This window comes from Eurytemora carolleeae, unplaced genomic scaffold (assembly GCF_000591075.1).
Source record: "Eurytemora carolleeae unplaced genomic scaffold, Eaff_2.0 scaffold1146, whole genome shotgun sequence".
In the NCBI taxonomy this organism is placed as follows: domain Eukaryota; kingdom Metazoa; phylum Arthropoda; class Copepoda; order Calanoida; family Temoridae; genus Eurytemora; species Eurytemora carolleeae.
This window is the reverse complement of record NW_019397036.1, coordinates 42,281-67,891: the sequence shown is the minus strand read 5'-3', so window position 1 is coordinate 67,891 and position 25,611 is coordinate 42,281. Positions and strand designations below refer to the sequence as shown.

The 25,611-nt window shown below is 33.8% G+C and overlaps 1 protein-coding gene across 1 annotated transcript in view; it reads left to right on the top strand.

The window, feature by feature from the left end:
• The first annotated feature begins 2,250 nt into the window (after window positions 1-2,250).
• LOC111711313 (uncharacterized) overlaps window positions 2,251-25,611 on the top strand; it is a 33,469-nt gene continuing 10,108 nt past the window's right edge. Inside the window, exon 1 of the mRNA XM_023485646.1 lies at window positions 2,251-2,551. Within this exon, the coding sequence (XP_023341414.1) occupies window positions 2,302-2,551 (250 nt within the window). The 5' untranslated portion in view covers window positions 2,251-2,301. The remainder of the gene's footprint in view (window positions 2,552-25,611) is intronic.

Below are 25,611 nucleotides of genomic sequence, written 5' to 3'. Positions count from 1 at the left end.
GCCAAGGCTAGGAGAATTATGTGATAATTGTTTCAAGAATCATACATGTTAAAGTAGATAGAAGACTAAATGTCACAAATAAATTCGAATATCTAAGACGACTTTCAAGTCGTCTTCCTATTGTCATGTTTCGTGGGACACCCTGTATATAAAGTTAAAAACAAGTAATGTGTTCTAAAATATAAGGCCAAACCGTCAATCCAGTCAAGTCAATAGAAAAAATCCAACTTTTTATACCAGTGTCTGGATCTTATGTAAGGACCGGAGTTTCGTTATGCCTTGGTCAACTAAATGGTTAACCACACTTCTATATTGGATTTTGACTACTAGTTGGACTATACCATAAATAAAATTCAATTCCACAAATGAGGACTGCGTACAGGCACTTGGCAGTGCATCTATTACTTTACAATGGAAAAAAACATTTAAAAAACATGCATATATGATTGGATAGGTAGTATTCTGTCCCATAATTAGCCATATTGTTGATTAGATTAGACCTATGTAATGTGCACTTTTAGTTCCAGGAAACATGACTAGGCAATTAACTTTAAACACCCCCCCCCCACTTCCCTCTCCCATACCTTCCTATTATAAGAGATATCTAATCGAGGTTATAAATATTATCATTGCCCTTGAATTAAGAAATTATTCAAGTTGGGTCATATTCAATTACCAAGAACATTGATTACTTAAATGTGTAGGGGCCAGGGGGCACCGCGTCCACCACCACAATCACAGGGGGCACGTGCCACCACTCCCTATGCTGCAGTCCTGGAATATGGGATTTATTGTTTAGACCTTATTTAAAGGAATTGAGTCTTTACCACAAACTTAGATTTTCTAATCCCTATATCTTTGCAGCCTGATTATGTAAACCTTCGATATTTCAAACAATTAGACTTTTTGATATAACAGAATTTATAGTTTGAAATATCAAAGGTCTACGACGTCGGGTTGAAAAGATATAAGGATTAAAACATTTGAGTTTGTGGCAAAAACTCATTTCCTTTGAGCTGAAAGTGCAGTTTTGTAGAGAAACACTTTAGGATTCATTTGATATTAATGAGACATATTTTTAAATAAGAGCATAAAGTCGTTTGTAATATTTCACCTGTTCTTTCAGTCAACAGAACAACAGTTTTTTTACAATTCTTAAATAACATGGACAAAACATGTAGCAAGCACTATTTTTCAAGCTCGTGCAGCATGTATACAAACAGATTGAGAAAAATAATGAACATATATCATTAAAAATAAGTTATTGAAATTCATTTTTTTTAAATATTATGCAAGTTCAGGCTAGATTGTGAAGTCGACAATTTGAAGAAACCTGCGAATAAAATTATAGAAACAGCAAAGGTTATGATGATAATGAAATAATCGGTTTTTTGGTTCTACTATGGTTTTTTGGTTCTACTCTGCTTTTCAACCGAAAATTTCTTTTTAGAAGTGTGTTCCTAAACAGCACACTGAAACAACGTGTGATATACTAACAGGGGTCAATATAATTCCCTTTTCAATCCCATTTGGGATTGACGAATTTGAAAGAAATGGGGGCAAATTCTTTAATTGGGGGCAAATTTTTTTTATATGATAATTAAAAATAAGAGCTATATAGAATCTCAGGGAGTAAATTCAAGGATAATGAAACCATTAAATGGTTTAGTAATGTATAGAAATACTATTCATTGAAATTATATTCGAAGAAGCAGGAAATGCCTTAAAAGCGATTGTTCACCTAATTAAAGCTTATAATTAAGGGGGAATCAGATAAAAATCCTCCTTGTGATTTTTCTAGTTTTCACGACTTTCAGAACTGAGTTTCTTTCTTTGTGAAGTCAATTTTAGTAAACCATTAAAATACTATTGAAGTAACTATTTGATAAAAATTATCAAATCTCTCCTCCCCTTCCTACTTCATCCTCCTTCCTATTCCCTCCTCCACCTTCCCTCCTTCCTCCTTCCTCCTTCCTCCTCCCTCCTCCCCTTCTCTCCTTCCTCCCCCCTCCTCCCGAATTTGAAATAAATATAGTTCTATTCCTCTGCTTGTAATCTTCAGGGGTACAACAAACTTCCCGGGGGGGGGGAGGGGGGCAGGAGGGGGCCTATTAAAATAATAAATATCATAGAAAAAAAGAAGAAAAAAAACCTACCAATTCCCACATACTACCTATATTTCTATAGATTCTCGAAGTTACCCCTGGATCCCGTAGACCCGCTTACCGCAAGGTTTAATAACGTCCGCAAGTTTTACTCTCCAGTCCTATCCCAGACCTAGAGCTAGTTTTAACTACCACCATGAGAATTTTACTCATTCTCTCCCTTGCTTTAACCTTACACCAAACAAATGCTCAGTTCTTTAATGCCTTAGCAAATCTTTTCCGCCCAGTGACAAATATTTTCGGCGGTGGAAACAGATTCGTCGATGATGGAACCCAAAAGCCGAAAGCCGATGGACGAGAAGAACTATTTCCGTCTGATTGTGGTCGAGAGCCGGGTTCAGGGACAGGGAAACTATGTTTTCCAGACGGTCTCCTCTGCCAAGAACGTGAGTAATACGTCATTCATTTATTCATTTAGGCATCCTTTTATTCATACATTTATTCATCCTTGTATTCATTCATCTATTCATCCTGTCATTCATTTATTTTCTGGTCATTCATTTATTCACCTAGTCATTTATTTATTTACCTAGTCAGTCATTTATTCATCCTAACATCATTTTATTCATCACAAGTCATTCATTAATATATCTAGTAATTTATATATTAATCTATTTATTAATCTAGTAGACTTAGATATGGTTTGGTCAATTGTTGGCCTTTTAGTAGTATATCTCATTCTTTTAAATATCCATGTATACACATTCTCTAAAAGAAGGACAGAGCCCACAACCCNTTCTGCCGTGTCTTAACTTTTTTCCACCTGGTAACAACCCAAGTATCCAATACGAAAGACTGGACGTAAATTATGTCCCAATGTTCTGGTGAAACCTGGCCCCAAAATATTTAGATGTTATCAGGGAAGGATGGATCAGCTAAAATGGTCGGATTCTTGGGGGAAATTTTCCACGAGGGTCTAATGTACAAGGTGTCCAGGCCGACCAGGCCCGGGATAGTAAACAAGGCCAGAAACCGTGAAGTAATCAATCATGTTTTGGGTTCTGTAGAACGTTCTTCTTTCTTCAGAAAGATAATCGAAATTTGTTAAATATGTTAAAGATAAAGCGCCTGGGGTCTATTTTTTATACATGAGAAACCATGTAGGACCCCCGGCCCCTTAACCTTGAAAACACTTTATTTTCTTGAAGTAAACCGAGGACAATCTTTGTATCCATGACAGTGTATATATTGCCGCATCAGTTCGGAGTATATGTTTTAAACCGTTCTTTATATAGTTTTCTTGACCATTAAGAAATATGATGAACTGATTTAACCCAATGGATTTTAAATTGTTGAAAGATAAATAGATTAATAATAAGAAAGATAATTTTTTTTTGCTCTAATGAATTTTAGCACCTACACAGAGCACATCCGCTATAATAAAGTATGAAAATTAATGTGTTTTTTTATTGAAAATTCAATGAAGCATTTAACCTGGTAACCTTGGTTTATTGTTGTTTCTTGGAAAATTAACACGGTTTCATTCAAGGCAAACTTATGTTTACTAATTCCTGTACAATGTACAAGGAGAGGCATAAAACTTAATCCAAATAAAAAACGTACTTAATATATAAACAAGGACTTAATCCAAATAAAAAACGTACTTAATAAATAAACAAGGACTTAATCCAAATAAAAACTTAATCCAAAAAAACTTTATCCAAATAAGAACTTAATCCAAATAAAAAACTTAAACCAAATAAAAAAACTTAATAAAAATAAAAATAGAGTTGGATAGTTCGATTTTCGAACTATCGAAAGCATTTCAAAAATGTTGTTCAAAATTGTAAATAGAATGTTAGATATAACTCACAAATACTCTGTTAATACTGTCGAACAAAATTTCAAAATTGCAAATAGAATGGTAGATCACGCTGAACTAGACAGGAGAAGAAGATCAAATTTTTGGGACATTACTGTTGTATTTTGGGACATTACTGTTGTATTTTTGGACATTACTGTTGCATTTTGGGACATTACTGTTAGAATTTGGGACATTACTGTTGTATTTTGGGACATTACTGTTGCATTTTGGGACATTACTGTTGTATTTTGGGACATTACTGTTGTATTTTGGGACATTACTGTTGTATTTTGGGACATTACTGGTAAATCTGTTTACCATGTTGCATTTTGCATGTTGTACCTGCTCTATAGTTTTTAGTTGACGCTAAATTATAAGAAAAGGAAACATATTCAGTTACATATATACGTATAAGAAATTCAAAACATTTAGCTGTTCTTCTCATGAGCTTTTCAATAAAAACAGTTATGATTGTAATGTCAAATTTTCATCTCTTTGGGTATTCTCGGCATTCGGCATAGTGCAGGGAGTAAGGAATAGAAGCTGGAGGTATAACTGACGTGGTTTGCCCCACCATATGATTATGCATGCTTTGCAGACGAGTACTCCATTTGTATATAAAATGTTCAGAATAGGTTATTGTATACGCAGTAAATGTACATCAGACAAATACTTCTGATACAAATGGAGTACTCGTCTGCAAAGCATGTATAATCGTATGGTAGGGCGTTCTCTCTCTCTGTTATATTTTAGTTCCAATATAATGTTACAGCGTAAAATTATTCAACCGATGTTTTCTTGATTTACAATTTGGCATTGGGATGTTTCAAATTGATTTGCATGCAATTTGATTTGCATTTATGCAAAGATTTTTGCACACAATTATTGTTTAATTCAAATTTTAAACATTTTATGTTAATTGTTTAATTTGATGGCTTTTGATTAAACAATGGCCATTACTTCTTTTCATTTTTACATAGTGCAATATTAAGCAAAAATAATGGATGTCAAATTTATTTAGTTGGTCCCATTAGCAAAATTTATTGAACACCCAAAAGATTTTCTTCCCCATCTTTCATTCATTTAGATTTACCTTAAAATTGACCCTTCATCCTTAATGATACATGTATTTCCACTAAAAGGAAATATGTTGGTATAAGTCTTGTGTCAGGTGTATAACCTTGGGAATGCCTGGTTCACAATATTAAATTCAACGCCATCTGTTGTCCAATTATCTAACTAGCAGGCAATAATAAACATACTTTAAGTTAAGCCAAGATACCAACATTAAAATGTTTAACAACTTTGTTGGTGAGATCACAGCTGATAAGACTTTCAGAATAATTCAAAATTGTTTTTTTTTATTTTTTGTTCCCAGCCGCTGTAAAACTTTTTTTACCCAAATTATATAATATACAAGGCTACATACTTTTTGATTGGTGTTAGGTACTTTACCAAGTAGCGATTTCCCAAGCGGCAACTTCCCAAGTCTGTTCTAGCCTCGGCGCTAGGCCCATGCTAGCCAATCCCAGCCGCAACGCTCGGCCCCCATTGCAGCCTGCGGCGCCTTAGAGGGCCTAACCTAACCTTTGGGAAGTTGCCGCTTTGGAAATTGCACATTTGGGAATTACCACTTCGGAAATTGTCAGTTGGGAACTCGCCCTTGGGAAAGTATCTAACACCTTGCAATTAACTGCAATTAGGTTCTCTCTTTGTCAATGAGATAATAGGCCAATAAAAGACTATATTGAAGGTAGACACCCTAATTTAACCATTAAGATCGTCACATTTTAGAAGTTTCAGATCGTCTTTACAGTCTCATCATTAGTGGGTATCTCTGTGTTTACATTTTTCCTGAACTGAAAGCGTAATTTTAAGTGACCCTCCATGGAAATATGGCAATGCCCGATTCACAAGATTACTCTTGTAACCTCTGATCCATAATGTTGTTAGTAGATTTTGTCCTTTTAGTAATGATTGCGCAAGTAAAAAACCCACAATTAAAAAAAGACTACAGTAAAAACCAGAAACCTCTGAAATAGGAAGACACCTTTATTAGACTCTTAAGTTATGACTTTAACTACAGTGATAACCGGAATACTGTAGAATAGGAAGACGACATTAAAGGAATACTGAAATGCTTTTGTGTTGTTTCAAAGCAGCTTTACAAGTAAATCACTTATTTAGTGAAATGGGTCAGTTGGCACTGTACAATTGCTGTGTTTCATTCAAATTGGACCATTTAAAGTTATAATTTAAATTTAAAAGTCGGCTTCATATTCCAGAGCTTTCTGGTTATCACTGTAGTCAAAAATGCATAGGACACAGTAACGATGCAGAGTAAACAGACCCATTTTACACATTTATTGATTTAATAAGTATTTAGTAAAACTATTTGCTTTGTAACAACATCAAATACACTTAGTATTGCTTTAAAGTCGTCTTCCTATTCCACAGTTTTCTTGTTATCACTGTGGTTTTTGAAATTTTAAACATTGCTATTTAATTCATACTTTATCAGAACAAGCTTTTAAGGGTATCGTTGTGAATCTAAAGCATTGTGTTGAAATTACGCTAATAACAGCTTCTCTTTGGCAGTTAAATCATGTTATGAAATATCTATTCCTATATATTCGGTGAAAATGATCTTTGACAGATCTTTTACAGATAACATAATCATGATTCATGATATTAACGTAATCCATGCTATTGATAACCAGAAGTGTCTGGATTAGGAAGACGACTTTTAGACTTAATTTATTACTTTAAATAATCCAATTTGCATGGGATACATCATTTGTGCAGTGTAAACAGACCCATTTCACTTTATTTGTGATTTAATAAGTTTCAAGTATAACTAATTGCTTTGTAACAACATCAAATACACTTAAGTATTGCTATTAAGCCGTCTTCTTATTTCAGAGTTTTCTGGTTATCACTGAATATACTTTTATACTGTTAAGAAATTAATTTTAAATACATAACAAACGTACGCTGCATTAAGGCGAATAATCGTTAAATTGAATGCACTTAAATGTTTACAAATAATTAAAATTGTTATTTGTAAACAATTTCGGGGTGGGGGCGAAGGGCCCCCCCCCCTTCGCCCCCATGTTCCATGGGTGGGTAACATAACTAAATCCTCTGTAAGCAACAATAATGGATATTTTAAAAGTCGTCTTCTTCTCCGAACGGTGAAAGATGGTATTTATCTATATTACTGGAAGACGATATTTATTAACAGTTTCCATTTAATAAAAATTCTATCTCTAGCATTATATATATACTTACATACAAAGCGGTCCAATATCATATTAAATTATCTCCAATATTTAACACCAAAATACGCACATATAATAATCGAAAAATCTACCATTTTCTATAAAACAATTTCTATTAGTCTTATTAAATTTTTCAAATATTTTCTGATTTGTCCCCCAAATCGTAATTTAGCCCCATTGACGCGGTCTAATTTGATGTGGGACTATAACATTTACAATATACATAGTTACTGATAATGCAGATGAGACTTTAATGGTCCGACCAGAAACTCAATCTTTTGGTTGAACTTGACTTTCTAGTTTCTGCAGCTTCAATTTATGTTTGAAAATGTGTTGGCATATTCATATTCATGAAAAGATTAATGGACCGCATAATTTTTTTTTCTTTCATGGTAAACATTTTTTTCGGCAAGGGGATGGGATAAAAAAATTGTCCGTCTCCCTGGATATATTGTAAAAGAGAATCAGGTCGTCCTTAAAGTTTCATACTCTGGGTACTGACTGGGTAACCCTGTCTAATACATTTAGTTTTCTTCTTTCTTGATAACCCTAGCTCTGTACTTCAAGTACTATTAATCTGACTTCTATCCTTGTTCCTTCCTCCTGTTTAATCTTGCCCCGAGAGTACTATTCAAGTACTTTGAACCCCGGTAAAACCCTTTGAGCGAGGCGGGCGGGTGGGAGTGCGGAGCGTACTCCGTGTTTCTCCGTCCTCCCTTCTGGTTCTGTTATCCTGGCAAACAGGAAACAAATATGCTCCGCTCTACTACAGTAGTTTTCCACGCAATTTCTTTCTGGAATATTTTGCGATCAGAGTTCAATTTCATTTCAAACCTTTTTTTTATGGAAATTCTCACACAATTGATTAAATATTATAATTATAACTAGCAATTACATTAAAAGTGTCATCAATAATTTTTATCTTTTCAAGTGAAATTATTCGATTGATTAAAATAGATATATCATATTTTGATATAATATTATTAAATAATACATTATATGGATATATCAAATAAAATAATTATACCAATATAAAATCACTCTGAGAAAATTAAATATGGGATCGATCGTGATAATAAAAATAAAAGAAAAATGTGTCTACTTGTCAACCATTAACTATAAGATCTCTCCTTCCCTCCGTGTAATGTCGTCTTTAACTTAACCCTATTCCCGCTGAGGGGGGGGGGGTCAATTTGACCCCCCCCTGTAGTTTTTTTTACATAACTCAAAAAGTATTGGTCTGAGGCTGTTGAAATTTTCTGACTTTTCTTACATACCCAAAGCCCTCCCTTTAGGCCTAAAACCGGGCTTTAATACTAACTGCCTGAGTCCTCAGGCACACTGCCTGAATGACTGCTTTTGCCTGTAGCAAACTAAATCTTTGTTTTGACCCACTTTCACTTGTCAGATTTTGATAAAATTTAGCTTTTTGGAAAGCCTATGACATAAGGAAACGGATTGCACAAGTTTTGCGAAAAAAAAAATGCAAATTTTTTGCAAAAAACCTGTCAACGGAATTTTTTTTTAGTTTTTAGTTTTTCTTGATTAAAAATCAGGTTATTTAAAATTTTGCAAAATTTTTTGCATATTTGAAATGGCATGGTCAAGGGCTTTTCAAAAATGTATAATTTGTCATTTTTTGGACAAATTTTTTTTTGCAAACAGTTTTACCATAAAACTGGATTTTGCGATAAAAAATTCAATTTTCGCAAATTTGCAAATTTTTTGGCAGATTCTAAAAGTAGAGCACAAGAGCTTTCTAATGATGTATCATTTGTCATATTTGGACATAAAACATGGGATTTAGAGGGGGGGGGGTCAAATTGACCCCCCCCCCCAGCGTATCCTGGTTTTCAAGTACCCCAGCGGGGATAGGGTTAAAATCCCCTCTCGGAGACACCAAACCAAATAATTTTAGCCCCATTTTCTTTGTTCTCCGGGAACGAATCATGTCCTGAATCCTGTCCTACACCCAGTCCTGCAAGCTGCCTTGTATTCTGTACTGTAAATTCTGTCTTTCATTCTACCCTGCAATCTTTCCTGCTTTTTGTCCTGCATTCTGTCCTGCATTCTGTCCTGCATTCTGTCTCCATATCATCTTTCCACCTCCACATAGCTGAGAAATCCGCGGAATGCAGAAGACAATTCCTGACACTCCTGCCCTGTTTCTCCCTCCTAGTCTAGAGAATTCTAAAGGTTCTGGGAAGTACGGCCATGATCCATATTTTCCTGAGTTTTCAGGAACTTTCCAGGAAACACAACCATCTCGAAATTTGAGTTTTGTTTCGTAGTTTATGGTTTAAACCAGGTTACCACGAGCATACACTGCACCATTTGTCTGTTTGTGTTGTTTTGCAGTATGGAGGATATCTGTACAGCTGAAACGTATGGAAATATTGTGTATTCTTTATTAAGAGCCCCAGTCAGGTTATCTGTTCATCTTTCTGTTAACCCCACAGCTGTATCACTTGTATGGGTGCCAGCCTGCCAATGTATCTCAAAGACGCTCTCCCTACTGTGAAGCTGAGCTCTGTTTGAATTCTGCCATCCTAATAGATTTGTAGAAATAGTGCTCGTACTATCATAGTACGGATAAATAGAACGACAAAAGTACGGGGATAGTACAGCTCACGTTTTCTTTGCATTAAGCGTGCAATTTGAAGTCGTTATACTTTTTGTTCTTTTTATACCTTTTATACTTTTTATACTTTTTATTCATTTCATACTTTTATACTTTTTATACTTTTTATAACTTTTATACTTTTTATACTTTTTATACTTTTTTAAAACCTTTTATACTTTTTATACTTTTTTTATACCTTTTATACTTTATATACTTTTTATACTTTATATACTTTTTATACTTTTTATACTTATTATACTTTTTATCCTTTTTATACTACACAGCTTGGCTGCTTTTGACAAAGATCTAAAATTAAAAGGGGGGTTTTGAAAGGATTTGAATCTAATTGCCACAAACTCTGATTTTCTAATCCCTATATCTTTGCAACCAAATGTCATAGATCTTAGGTATTTCAAACAATATGAATTATGTTAGATCAAATAATCTAAGTTTGAAACATCAAATGCAGATTGGGAAATGTTTAGTAAGGAAAAAAGGGAAGTGTAAATTGGGAAATGTGTTTAAGTATACAAGGGAAGTGTGGATTGAGATATATATAGATATTATAAAAGAGAAATGTGGATTGAGATATATATAGATATTATAAAAGAGAAATGTGGATTGGGAAATGTCTAGGAAGTATATAAGAGAAGTGTGGATTGAGATATATATAGATATTATAAAAGAGAAGTGTGGATTGGGAAATGTCTAGGAAGTATATAAGGGAAGTGTGGATTGGGAAATGTCTAGGAAGTATATAATTGGGAAGTGTAGATTGGGAAATGTGTGGAAGTACAATAGGGAAGTGTAGATTGGGAAATGTCTAGGAAGTATATAAGGGAAGTGTAGATTGGGAAATGTGTAGAAGTATGTATGACTTATTCCAGGATACTCACGGTATATATATATATATGGGTGGGTGGGTGGAAGGGAGAGGGGGTATTCCAGGATACTCACGTAGGGAGGGGTTTAACCTTTAAATATAGTTTACAAGGTCAAATATTATACATTGATTCTTACAATACAAGTTCAAGAACAAGATCTTTAATATTCTCATCATAATAATTTATTGATGAATTTTAAAATTCATTGTTTGTGAATATGGTGTATCCCTGTATCCCTGTATCCCTGTGAGTAAACTATTTGTATGGTATTCATTTCATATATTCTAGATACGCCTAGAATTTAATTGAAAGAGGAAAACTGTAGAATATTACAAAGGCAAATGAGAATTAAATGGCGACTAAAATAAAGTTCTGTTTTGAATATGGTATCTTAATGGTTTGTGAAGAAAGATGCAAGAATTCATATTGCAGTAAACCAGAATGGTTCAAAAAGGTTTAATAAATTCTGTACAATCGTCTCCTGAAGTCTCATTTTATATCTAGCTTTATTCTAATAAAGATTATTTGGAGGGCCCAACTCAGTAGCTAGAACAAGCAATGTGGAGGCCGAGCGCTGCGGGAATATAAATGTTTATATGCAATGAACTGCAATACAATGAACATGAGACACAGCAATTGTGCAGTGTAAACAGGTCCATTTACAAAGTAATTTCATAAGTTACGAGTAAAACTATTTTCTTTGTAACAACATCAAATACGCTTAATAATTAAACAATGCTGTCTTCCTATTTCACAATTTGCTTATTCTCAATGTAAAAAATATTAAATATTATAATACATAAATTGGATGTTTTGTGTCCGCACCAAAATAATTTTAAGTTTTAATGCACTGTTAAATTTCAGTATATAATATAAATTAAAATATTTTGAAGTAGCGGGGTGGGGGGGGGGGGGGCCAGCAAATTAAGAAGTTAAGCTTTACAGCTACCCTAAGGTTAAATCTTGGATTGGTTTAATGCCTAAATCTTCCGTTTTATCCGTCATTAATCAATTATAATCTTGCATAAGCTGCTTAGCAGGATTCAAGACACAGAGCAGGGTCATATTAGCTTCCAGACCGTTACATACTTTATATTATAGGCACATTTAAATTAGCACGTTTTTATTTGAGATCAGCACGTTATAGGTAAAACGCGAGGTCCTAGTGAACATGTTTTAAATCTATATATACATTTAGCTTGTCTTGGTGTCTGTCTGTTTGTTGGTATCCAATAAACGTCAAAACGGCTGAACCGATCGGCCCCAATTTTTTTGTGGGGCATCACGTGACCACAGGGAAGGCTTATGAATGATAAAATTTTTTTAAAAAATGTGTTTTGAAGGTTTTTAATTTTGTAAAAACATTTAAATTCTTGAAAATCCGCGATTTTTTTCAATCCGCAAAATTTGTTTCTTCTTTGTTTTAAAATGTAAACAAAAAAACATGTTCACAATTTAAATAGAAGATGGACGCGAAGCGCCCTAAAAGCCTAGTAATATAATAAAATTTTTAAGTGTATTGGGATTTGGGACAAGATTATTAGCACGTTTTGAGATGATCAGCACGTTTTAGTTAACACGTAACGTGCACCCTCTGTGTTGGAACAATATATATATATATATATACAGCACATTTTATATAATATGATCTGGCGCTCACAGACTGTTGGGGCGTTTTAAATATTATTCAATAGAGCCCAAGCCTTTTGTTGAGACAATTTAGTTGGCACGTTTTGAAAAATCAGAAATCAGAATTTTACTTTAAATCTAACAATATAAAGTATCTTGTTTTAGTATCAAACTATTTGCAGTATTTGTTTTTATATCTAAATATAAATGTAGCATCTGTTTTTATATCTAAATATAAATGTAGTATCTGGTTCTTTTACAGTTTAAATATCAGAATCTGGCTTTTTGTCTTATACACCACCTTTTTCCATAATAAACCGTTGCAAGTGTTGCATCTCTGCAGTTGCCTCGTTATCTAAGTTTTATATTGAACTGAATACTTGTAAAACAGGATTCTTTGAAGGAACGGTTCAGCATTTTTTTTATCCTTTACAGGGTTACAGGATAAGACTTCAGAGACGACTGTACAAAATTTATACTGTCTGTTTCCTTATATTTATGATTCCCTGCAACTGTAAACTTGTTTCTTTCTTTACCTAATCATCGAAAATGTTATGTTCAAGGCAGGATACTAAATTTTAAATTTCGAATAGTCAAATTTGAAGAGTTTAGGTCGTCTTTACAGTCTCATTTTTTGTGTGTAACCCTGTATGTAGAAGATTGGACCAATAAATATTTTACAACTCATTTTACCCTTAATACAATGATCTAAAGATAAACAATATTCATGTTTGTTCACAAACTTCCGTCATGGGTTACGTGTTAAACAACGGAACAGTAGGTAGTTGTTTGCAGCGGATATTTTCAGGGGGGGGGGTTGTTTTGTTTTGATTTTTCAAAATAATTTTTTTATTTTACATTTTTCCACTCCAAGAAATACTGGATGGTAACCAGATGATTTAACATATTTTGTATTTATAAATTGTATTAATATATATAACTAGCCTTATAGGGCGCTTTGCGCTCATCTTCTAAATTAATTGTGAACATGTTCTCTTTGTGTACATCGTAAAACAAAACAAAAATAATTCGCGGATTTTCACACAAAATTTCGTGGATTTTCAAAATTTTCAAAAATTTAATGAAGATCGAATTTCGATGGAGACAAATATTTGTAATTTTGATCATTCATAAATCTTCCCTGTGGTCACGTGATGTCCCACAAAAAATTTGGGCCCGATCGATTCAGCCGTTTTGACGTTTATTGGATACAAACAAACAGACAGACAGACAGACAAACAGACAGACAAGCCAAATTTATATATAGATAAACCAATATATGTATATACTATATATATATATGCCTTACCTTATTCAAGAATTTAATCCAAATAACATTTTGAAATGTCAAAGATCAAAGAATTGTAAATTATTATGAAGTTCTTAGAATAAGATTACTCCATGTATTCCTCTCATCCATGATTACGATGGTTAATATCTCAAATAATTGTTAATTGAGGGGAGGGGAGGATGTTGCGTATCGAGGGGGGGGGGGTCTAATCTATATCCTAATTCCTGTTAACATTAATACTCATAGAGTCATTAAATAATGTAGATGGTAGATGCATAGGATTAATCATTATGTACTCACAAATATGTAGCGATATGTTGTGTAAACTATATAAAAGGATATTGGGGAACCAGGATACAGGATATAGGTGCAGGATACAAGGGAAACCAGGATCCAATGTGAAATAGGATACAGGGGAACCAGGATACAGTGAAAACCAAGATACAGAGGGACCAGGATCCAATGTGAAATAGGATACAGAGGAACCAGGATACAGTGAAAACCAAGATACAGAGGGACCAGAATACAAGGGAACCTAGATTCAGGGGAACCATAATACAGCGGAAACCAGGATACAGAGGGACCAGGGTACAAGGGAACCAGGATACAGGGGAAACAGGATACAGTGGAAACAAGGATACAGAGGGACCAGGATACAAGGGAACCAGGATACAAGGAAACCAGGATACAGGGGAAACAGGATACTGGGGTTGTAGGAAAAGATAAACCCAGATTACAAAAGCAAAAATAAATTGGGATAAAGATACAGGTTTACAAAATTGCAGTTGGTGTATTTGATACATTTAAAAAAAAAAATTTGATTAAAAATTATATACAATTAAAGAATATTCTTTGTATCTAGCTTCTCAAGAAGTTTTTAACCTAAATTCAATTGCGTTCTATAGCATAAATATGGTGAAGATAAAATGTTGTATCCATAAAATATAACGGTTAAATTACTCACCTTTTTCTAATGAAACCCCCTCCTCCCAGCCCTCTCATCCCTTCCCCCTTCACCCCCATTTACTTATATACGCCCCTAAAATTGAAGACTTGAAAGAGCTTTTTGAAAAATGTTTCTGGCTGAAGGCGTGGGGACTTATTCTTATAGCATACACGTAGATACCGGGATTTCCAATTTTGAGTGTTGCCTCAGTAGTCAATATTTTACAAACTTCTATAATTGCAAAAAGATTACTTTTTTCTTTTGATTGTATATATACGATTTATTAAAAGATCTGGTTTCTCTGTTTTTCTGGTTTTAAAAAAACATGTTAAAAAGAGCTTTAACCCTTACCGGAAGGAAAAAGATCTCAATTGAACCTTGGCTACCAAACTGAATATTCGAATCTGAAACTCTCTTGCAGAATTGAAGAATATTTCCAAATTGAGTTTTGAAGTATTTCACTAAGAAGCGGGAAATCATCTTCGAAGCTCTCAAACAGAAATTAATTATTCCCAATGGGAAGGAATCATTTTTGTTGTTTCCCAAATGAGTTCTATACAAAATGCATATGTTTACTTGAAGAATATTTTCCAGATTAAATTTTCCAACTGGATTAAGTACTGTACGATGGAAAAGTATATATTTGATCCATTGTATACTTGAATCGGATACACTACTGTAGGACGGAAACGTATATATTGGATCCAAAACTGTGTAGCTCGAAGCTCTCAAACAGAAATTAATTATTCCCAATGGGAAGGAATCATTTTTGTTGTTTCCCAAATGAGTTCTATACAAAATGCATATGTTTACTTGAAGAATATTTTCCAGATTAAATTTTCCAACTGGATTAAGTACTGTACGATGGAAAAGTATATATTTGATCCATTGTATACTTGAATCGGATACACTACTGTAGGACGGAAACGTATATATTGGATCCAAAACTGTGTAGCTCGAAGCTCTCAAACAGAAATTAATTATTCCCAATGGGAAGGAATCATTTTTGTTGTTTCCCAAATGAGTTCTATACAAAATGCATATGTTTACTTGAAGAATATTTTCCAGATTAAATTTTCCAACTGGATTAAGTACTGTAGGACGGAAAAGTATATATTGGATACAAACTGTGTACTCGAACCGGATACCCTACTGTAGGACGGAAACGTATATATTGGATCCAAAACTGTGTACTTGAACCGGATTAAGTACTGTAGAACGGAAACGTATATATTGGATCCAAACTGTGTACTTGAACCGGATTAAGTACTGTAGGATGGAAAAGTATATATTGGATCCAAGCTTTGTTCTTGAACCGGATTAAGTATGTAGGACGGAATTAAGTCCTGGTTTCCAAACTGTATATTTGAACCGGATATACTGCTATAGGACGGAATATGATCTCCTGGTTTCCAAACTGTATACTTGAACCGGATATACCACTGCAGGATGGAATATTATCTCCTGGTTTCCAAACTGTATACTTGAACCGGATATACTACTGTAGGACGGAATATTATCTCCTGGTTTCCAAACTGAATATTTGAACCGGACACACTACTGTAGGTCGGAATAAAGTATCTCCTGGTTTCCAAACTGAATATTTGAACCGGATACTCTACTGTAGGACGGAATATGATCTCCTGGTTTCCAAACTCTATTTTTGAACCGGAAACACTACTGTAGGACGGAATATGATCTCCTGGTTTCCAAACTGTGTACTTGAACCGGATATACTGCTATAGGTCGGAATAAAGTATCTCCTGGTTTCCAAACTGTATACTTGAACCGGATACACTACTGTAGGACGGAATATCATCTCCTGGTTTCCAAACTGTATACTTGAACCGGATATACTACTGTAGGACGGAAAACAGAAATGCAACAAGTAGAATGAGTAAAAACAAACTAAATGGAGGTCGATCATGTTAGTTCAAACCAACTTTAGGGCAAACAATCCTGGTTATCTATCTATCTATCTATCTATCTATCTATCTATCTATCTATCTATCTATCTATCTATCTATCTATCTATCTATCTATCTATCTATCTATATATCTATCTATCTATCTCTCTATATATTAAAAGCGGAAAAATCAGGAAAAATGCGTACAAATTCGTAAACACCTGATTTGTGTTGATTCAGGTTCAAGTTCAAGCTGAGGATCCAATTTCAGGTTCGAGTATTGCATTTTTAAACACGCTATAAGGAATTTTAGGTTAATACAGGTTGATTTTTATGTTCAGTTCAGGTTTAGGTTCAGGTTCAGGTTTAGGTTCAGGTTTAGGTTCAGGTTCAGGTTCAGGTTCAGGTTCAGGTTCAGGTGACAGTTGCATGAAATTAGGATTGAGATAAGTTTAAGAAAATATTCACAAAATCCCGGACTAAACACATTCCTTTCAAACCTTAAACCTGGTCAAAAAACAAAAGTAGAGACATTCTGTCTGTGTTACGAACCAGGAGATACCAGGATACCAGGATACCAAGATACCAGGATACCAGGATACTAGGATACCAGGTTACCAGGATACCAGGATACCAGGATACCAGGATACCAGGTTACCAGGATACCAGGATACCAGGATACCAAGATACCAAGATACCAAGATACCAGGTACCAGGATACCAGGTTACCAGGCTACCAGGATACCAGGATACCAGGATACCAGGATACCAGGATACCAAGATACCAGGATACCAGGATACCAGGATACCAAGTTACCAGGATACCAGGATACTTAGATACCAGAATAGCAATATAACAGGATACCAAGATACCAGGATATCAGGATACCAAGATACCAGAATCGCAATATAACAGGATACCAGGATACCAGGAAAAAAGGATACCAGGATACCAAGAAACCTGATACCAGCATACCAAGATACCAGTATACCAGGATACCAGGATACAGGATACCAGGATACCAGGATACCAGGATACCAAGATACCAGGATACCAAGATACCAGAATAGCAATATAACAGGATACCAGGATACCAGGATACCAGGATACCAAGATACCAGAATAGCAATATAACAGGATACCAGGATACCAGGATACCAGAATACTAGGATACCAGGGTACCAAGATACCTGGATACCAGGATACCAAGATACCAGAATAGCAATACAACAGGGTACCAGGATACCAGGATAAGCGCCATGACTCCGACAAGTAATCCAATAATATATTCCTAACTATATTTACAAACCAATTGAATCAACTCTGTCTGTTTATACATAAGTGTTTACCCTAAGTAAACTTTTTTCAATTCAGAGGATACATTCAAATTTCGACAACACTTGAAAACAAATTTCAGGAATATTTTTAAAACTTCATTTATCAATTTTCATTGTCTAATATTGTTTTATAAAGGCAACGAAGGAAGGGGGGAATTTTTTGTTATTTTGTGGAAAATTTCCTTGTTTGAAAAGTTGTAAAATAAATATTACTTTTTACAGCACATATCACCACCCACCCTTCAGTCTTTGTTATACAGATGTGATCTGGACTATACATTAAACATTCTTGGATATTAAACTTATTTAATAAAGTCGTTAGTTCATGCCTCAGACCAATTAAGTATAATCTATGATCTCGATCCGTAGAATCGTGTTGCCCTAAACTAGAATGCATATCTACGGCAAGGCACGTTTATTAGAAAAGGGCAACAACAAAGTAACACACCAGAGTGGGGGAGGGGGGACTGTGATACCCCTTTACTCTTTTTACGAGTAGCTATTTTTATATTTAACCCCTTTAAACTTTTGACGCCTTAGCAGTTCAATTGGGTTTTATAATCCAAGTATTGTTCAAAAATGTATTTATAGATATATTATGCTTGTGCGCCAAAAAAATATTAATAATTTGACATTTATACTAAAAGAAAATATTATAGGAAAAACGTTTTTACAAGTTCAAATGCAAAGGGGAAATTATTCATATCAATATAGGTGCATTAGAAATGCCATGAAAAGTTGAAACACTGAATTCAGAAACTCCTTTCCGCAAAACGATACTTAGCAAATTAGTCGTAACTATGAGTTTATCACGTACTCTGTTATCTCGGTATGCGTAACATATCGTGAATCTATGATGCGGATGAATAATCAGAGACTGTACGGATCTGGTTTGATTTGGTTTACAACCCTGCAGCCATTAGTTCTCCGGGATTTTTATCTATCGACCCCGAAAATCTGGGAGCTGACATCTTTATTTTCCAAAAATTTAAACTAAGTTAAAGTGCAACGTACAGTACACGTCCAATACTTGCACCTTGGCATTTGGACCCGGCACGACCTGATTTAGCTGGGTGGCTATATGGTAGCTGTATCATATGGGAGTAAAGCCAGTTTGAGCCATTGAGGATCTATTTAACTAACCAATCCGCCTGCAAAATCGACATCAAATAATAAGCTTCCATGTAAATGTATTGTGTAATATGCAGATATATTATATTATTGACGTGTAATAAGTTACATATTATGCATAATATGTTTATATTGTGGTTTAATACATAATCTAAGAATGATTATTGGAGTAGTGCACCAAATAGATTAACAAGTACAATAGGTGGCAACAGTGAAATGGAATAATTATACACAACGTCACAAGTGTCAAATATAACAAGGAAAACGAAATTGTATCACATTCGTTGCCATGTTTTCCAAGATTAAATAAAAAATACAGTGTAAAAACAGAAAATAAAGAATACATAAAATTGTCACAATTATTAATAATTTTGTCAGACACAAAAACTGAGTTGACACTTGTAACGTAAGAATACAGTTGTACTGCGAGTGTAACATTGACATCTATTGTACTTGACAATCTATTTGGTCTGCACTGTTTGCAGAACACCAGGGAAGGATAGCGATTCCAGAAAGCGCAGAATAAACGATTATAGAAAAGTGTGGAATGAATAACGATTTCACAAAGTTGAAAAAACAGCGATTAAAGGAGCAAAGTGACGGATAGCGAGTGTAGGAAGCTAAAAAATAGTGATGGATGTACTATCGCGATTGCAGAAAGTTGAAAAAACAGCGATTAAAGGAGCAAAGTGAAGGATAGCGAGTATTGGAAGCTAGAGAAAAATAGTGATGCATGTATAGCGATTGCAGAAAGCAAATAAGAAATATCTATTTTAGGAAGCGAGTGAATGAAAGTCATTGTAGGAACAGAGGTCGAAGGAAAGTATAATTTTTCCTTCATCATGATATTTTCAGATATTTTGTTTAGATAAAAAAGTATTTTTTACTAAAAGTCGAAGCTACCATAAAAAGTGTTTCTAAAATGAAGATAACTAGCAGAAGAGCCCGTCGTTGCCCGTGGAATTGTTAAAAAATCGAAATTTAAAGAAGAAAAAATGTTGCAAACAAATTTGATTTTAAAAAATTGAATTTTTTAGCCTGTGTTCCCCCAGGGTGCCCACGGGTTTCCTCAAAAAATGTCAGCCAATTCAGTCCAGCCGTTTGGCTAGCTATAGCTAACATATAAATATACAATTCTTCTAAATCTAACACTCTTAGATCCGTGAAACAAAAACTCTTTTGCCAAATTTTCGGTTTATTTAACCATCTTCAGGGCATATTCTAAAAAACATACAAAATAAGAAACTTGAATAATTAATGTTTAAGAATTAAAATTTAAAAGAATTAAAAGATAAAAGTAACAATATATAAACAAAAGCTTAAATAAACAGATTTCAAATGTGATATTGTAAGATCCTCTCTTGAAACATATAAATATATATATATACATATGAGCGAAGAGAATTAGTATATAGATTATACCTACATTTTGTATTAAAACAGGAACTGTTGGTATAATTTTGATTCCTTTCCATAAAATTCTAAATTTAAGAATGACCAGACGTACCTCTGATTTAGGTTTAAACTTCCAGTAATGGATGCAAACTGTGAAGAAAAAGCAAGGAAAAAGTATTTAAATGATTAGATTGTCCTATTTGCAAGATGCAAGGACTGATTCCAAAAGTGATCAGTTCTGTTTTATGTTCTGCATTCAACTTGATTTCCGTATTTTAACAAGCTTGAATGCCTCTTCAAATACTGAAAGGGCTTCCGCGTGCTTCTCACTCTCCGTGATTTTTTTGAGATTTGGAGATTTTTCTGATTTTATTCAGCCATTTAAAAGAATTTTTTGGTCAGTGTGACATGTTTTCGAACCCTTACAAATATAAATGGATAAATGTTATAAATATCTCTTTTTTAACTTCTAACCCCCCTCCCCGTGATCAAGACTTTACGATGTTTAAAGCTTTCCAATATCTTCCTCTAATACAGTGAGACCCATAAAAATGCAGAATTGGAAGACGATTGTTTTTAAATTTTCATGTCCATGAACCCATCTAAGATAATAGGTTGGGTTTCAACTTACATACTGGAAAACAAATATTTTCATAACAACATTGATCAAAAACAAGAATGCTAAAATGTTGGTTTCCTATTCCCCAGTTTTCTTTAGTGTATTTGCTCTGGTTCTACCCTTAATTCTTTGAGAAGAATAATACGATTTTTGATAAGTTTACTAGACTGGAACATACGTATTTACGTGTGGAACTTGAAATCTTATTTACGTCTGGAACTTGAAATCTTATTTACGTCTGGAACTTAAAATCGTATTTACGTCTGGAACTTGGAATCGTATTACTTCTGGAACTTGAAATCTTATTTGCGTCTGGAACTTGAAATCTTATTTACGTCTGGAACTTGAAATCTTATTTACGTCTGGAACTTGGAATCGTATTTACGTCTGGAACTTGAAATCTTATTTACGTCTGGAACTTGAAATCTTATTTACGTCTGGAACTTGAATTCGTATTTACGTCTAGATATTGGAATCGTATTTACGTCTGGAACATGAAATCGTAATTACGTCTTGATATTGGAATCGTATTTACGCCTGGAACTTTGAATCGTATTTACGTTTACAAAAAATCGTAATAACTTGTGTTCTGGTGATAATATTAAATTCATCAAAAACTAACGGAATCCAATTCGACCTGAAGTCCTGATACTACACAAATTATGTCATGATCATTACCANCGGCTCAATTATTATATCCACGACCTGCAGTATTGCGCAGACTATACCATTATGAATAATTACCTTCTGGAAGCATTTTAGGTTAAAAAATATTCTAAAAATAGTCTTCCTTGATCACGATCTGGTAGACTGCCTAGTAGAGATGGGCATCTTTTTTTTGAACTAACAAAATTTTGTTGAACGAACGAAATTTTAGGCGAAAAAGGGTCGTTCGGAAAAAAACTAGTGGTGGACCAGATCGTCAAGAAAAATGAAAAATTCAAAATCGCTAAAAAGAACTTGAAATAAAGATAGTTTTTTTTTACCGAATGAACGAATTTTCCAAAGGATTTGGAAAAAACTGTCGCTATTTTTATTAAACAACTGATTTTTTGGAGCAAACTTGTTAAAAAATTATCGTTTTTTACTGAACGAACGATTTTATTGAATTAAGGAACAATTTTACGGACAATGGACAATGAACGATAATTTTGAGAACGAACGCAATAAATTTATTCTGAATGATTAAAAAAACAAAAGAAATGGGTCGTGTGTGAGGGATGAACGAATGGAATGAAAAAAGTTGAACGTACCAATCTCTACTGCCTACAGTGGCTACTCGTGTTAGATTATTATATAATTCAACATAATTATATTCTAGAACAAACACAATGGTTTAATCCAGATAAATCATATTCAATTAACTTCATATTATAGATTCCTGTATATAGTTGTTTCATTTTTTCAATATTATTTTTTGCAATAGTTTTGCAATATCGAATTACAGAAAAACTTTATAAATGAGGAACATTGTGTTCGAAATATTGCCAGAATATTTGGGAGAACATTCTTCGAAATTTTAGTATTTTCGACATTTCGAATAAAATACTAGCGCTTCTTATAACAGTGTAGAGTTTTTTTGTCCCAATTTTGTGCAACATAATTGTTAATAAATCTTTGTATAAAGCCTTCTTACTCAAGTCCGTTATTCTTATTCTTTTCAATTACTCTAAACTACATTTTTATCCTGACCTTTGAACGAACTAAAAGGTCGATTTGTCTCATAAATTCGAGATATTAGTGGTCAAACCCTTGTTGTTCCTACACCTACAGTATTCACTCTCTTATGAAATATCAAATATTGGCCTTTATAAAAATCAGGTTTCAGAGATTCAATTTGATGTGGTATTTAGTGGATTAAAACGGGTTGTCTCTTAAAGTAGTTGCAAAAAGTTCTATATATTTTATACTTTAAAGGAACTGTTGACGTAATTTCACGTGAACTTTGGTTTAAATTTCAAAATGGCAACCTATAATTAAATCCATTATGTTATTACTTAAAATAACATAGACATTATCTTGAAATAACTAAAAACTAGATTCAATTTGGTAGGTTTTAGAGAGTTATTTGTAAGTTTGAGACACCATGCATTTTGGTTTCATATGTCAAGTGATGGGATAAAAGATCTTGTAGCTGTTAAAACTAGTTTTTGAACTTTAATCTAAACCCCCNCCCCCGGATCCCATCCCCCATCCATCATCTTATTGTGTTTGTAGAAGCTATGTTTCAATATATTTATATATTCGGTGATATTTCTGCTCTCAGGAACAGTAGAACTGAATTATAGTCAAATTTTGGCCGAGCAGGGTTGAAAAATTCAAATTTACAACAACAAAATTATTTTATTTTAATGATTCAATTATTGACGTTCCTGATAAACAGATGATATAGAGAAATAAACAATACAAGGGCGAAAGAAAGAAAGAAAAATATTCTAAAATATTTGTTTGCCAACTTGTATGCAATATATAATTGCAACATTGGATGCGTTTCTTGGTGCATCGGAAGTGCATATCATGCAATTGTGGAAGGTAGAAGCTGTTAACAACATGCAATCTAAATTATATTTTGATATATATATGCAGATTGCAGATGCAAACAATCTCAAATAAATAATCACTCTATATTGTTGTCAGCTTTAGAAGATCTAAAACTCTGGGCCTGCTGATGTCCGACAAACATATATAAGAATACCAATGAATTTTTGCAGCCCAGGTTTTCCAATTGAAATTCTTTCTTTAAAGGGACCGTTCACTTATTTGGGTAATTTCAGGGTAAACTGAACTGCCTATTCGCTCTTGATTGGTAATAGTCTTACTTTTCAAATACAACTTACTACAGTTTAATTTTATATTCGAAATTTATTTTGATTCACAACATACTGAAAAAAACATCAATTAGTGTCTATAGAGAGGGACCGTCCCTTTGCGCTCGAATTCTGAAGGAAAAATCGGCTTTTTCTCCGGCCACAGTTGTCTTTGAAAAGTAAGACTATTTCCAATCAAGAGCGAATAGGCTGTTTAGTTTACCCTGAAATTACCCAAATAAGTGAACGGTCCCTTTAAATGGTGTCTTAAAGTATATATGTTTGCTTTGTTATGATCATAATAAATCCCTTTAACCTATTATACCACATATCAACTGTTTTAAGAGACTTTTCACGTACTTAAAAAATTGTTCGTGCTCAATGCACAACGTACCCCTAAACACTAGTCTTGTCAAATACAAAAAGATATCCTTGTTTTTTGTCTGAAAATGGATAAATATTCAATTGCGGCTTTAGGATATTTATTCAGGACTATAGAAAGAAATTGTCAGAAGGCGTTTATTTTCATCATTGTTACTCAGATTAGGATTATAATGAAAGCTGTTGTGAGGGGTCATGTAACTCTTCAGATGAAGCATCACTAAAATTTAACAGGATAAACAACCCAAGCAGTTCCTTTAACAGGATAAACAACCATTGCAGTTCCTTTAACAGGATAAACAACCCTAGCAGTCCCTTTAACAGGATAAATAACCCTAGCAGTCCCTTTAACAGGATAATCAACTCTAGCAGTCCCTTTAATAGGATAAGCAACCCTAGCAGTCCCTTTAACAGGATAAACAACCCTAACAGTCCCTTTACCAGGATAAACAACCCTAGCAGTCCCCTTAACAGGATAAACAATCCTTGCCGTCCCTTTAACAGGATAAACAACTCTAGCAGTCCCTTTAACAGGATAAACAACCCTAGCAGTTCCTTTAACAGGATAAACAACCCTAGCAGTCCCTTTAACAGGATAAACAACTCTAGCAGTCCCTTTAACAGAATAAACAACCCTAGCAGTTCCTTTAACAGGATAAACAACTCTTATAGCAGTCCCTTTAACAGGATAAACAAACCTAGCAGTTCCTTTAACAGGATAAACAACCCTAGCAGTCCGTTTAACAGGATAAACAACATACCCTAATTCTGTGTATTATGGAATAAAAAAACTGTATAAAAATCTGGAAAATAATGAATAAGGATTTTTACAATTCCATTAATATAGACACCTAGTATAGATGTAATACAATGACGTGGGGTTTCTTCCGCAATGACAAATTTATGAAATCATAACCATGAAGAGCTGGAGGGGAGGGGGGAGGGTTGCATTATACGATATCACTCATATAAAATAATGCGTTGAAAATACAAAAGATGTTAAAAATTGATATTTGAGGGCCCCAGGTGAGAAGGTTGCAGAGAATTGGCTTTTANTACGATGTAAAATTATGAATTACTAGTGACTACATATTAAATTGTTAATTGTTCAAAATATCACCACAACAATTAAGTAATGTACGTATTGTTTTTAGCTTTGAACAAGTGTAAATTGGTATTTGAATCTTGCTTTGCAGTCTTTAATAAAACATTTTTTACAGCCTATTATTCTAGTTTATTTTTCATTAATATAAATATTTTTAGACGAAACGGAAATAGCGGTTCTACTTCTTGCTTGTCATTGCAACAATATAAAGATAAAAAAAACTGCATGAATTGAAAAGAGTGAATAGTGGAGGGACTCACAAAGACTAAAAAGTTGTCTTATGGGTAGGACTAGGAGAAACTTTT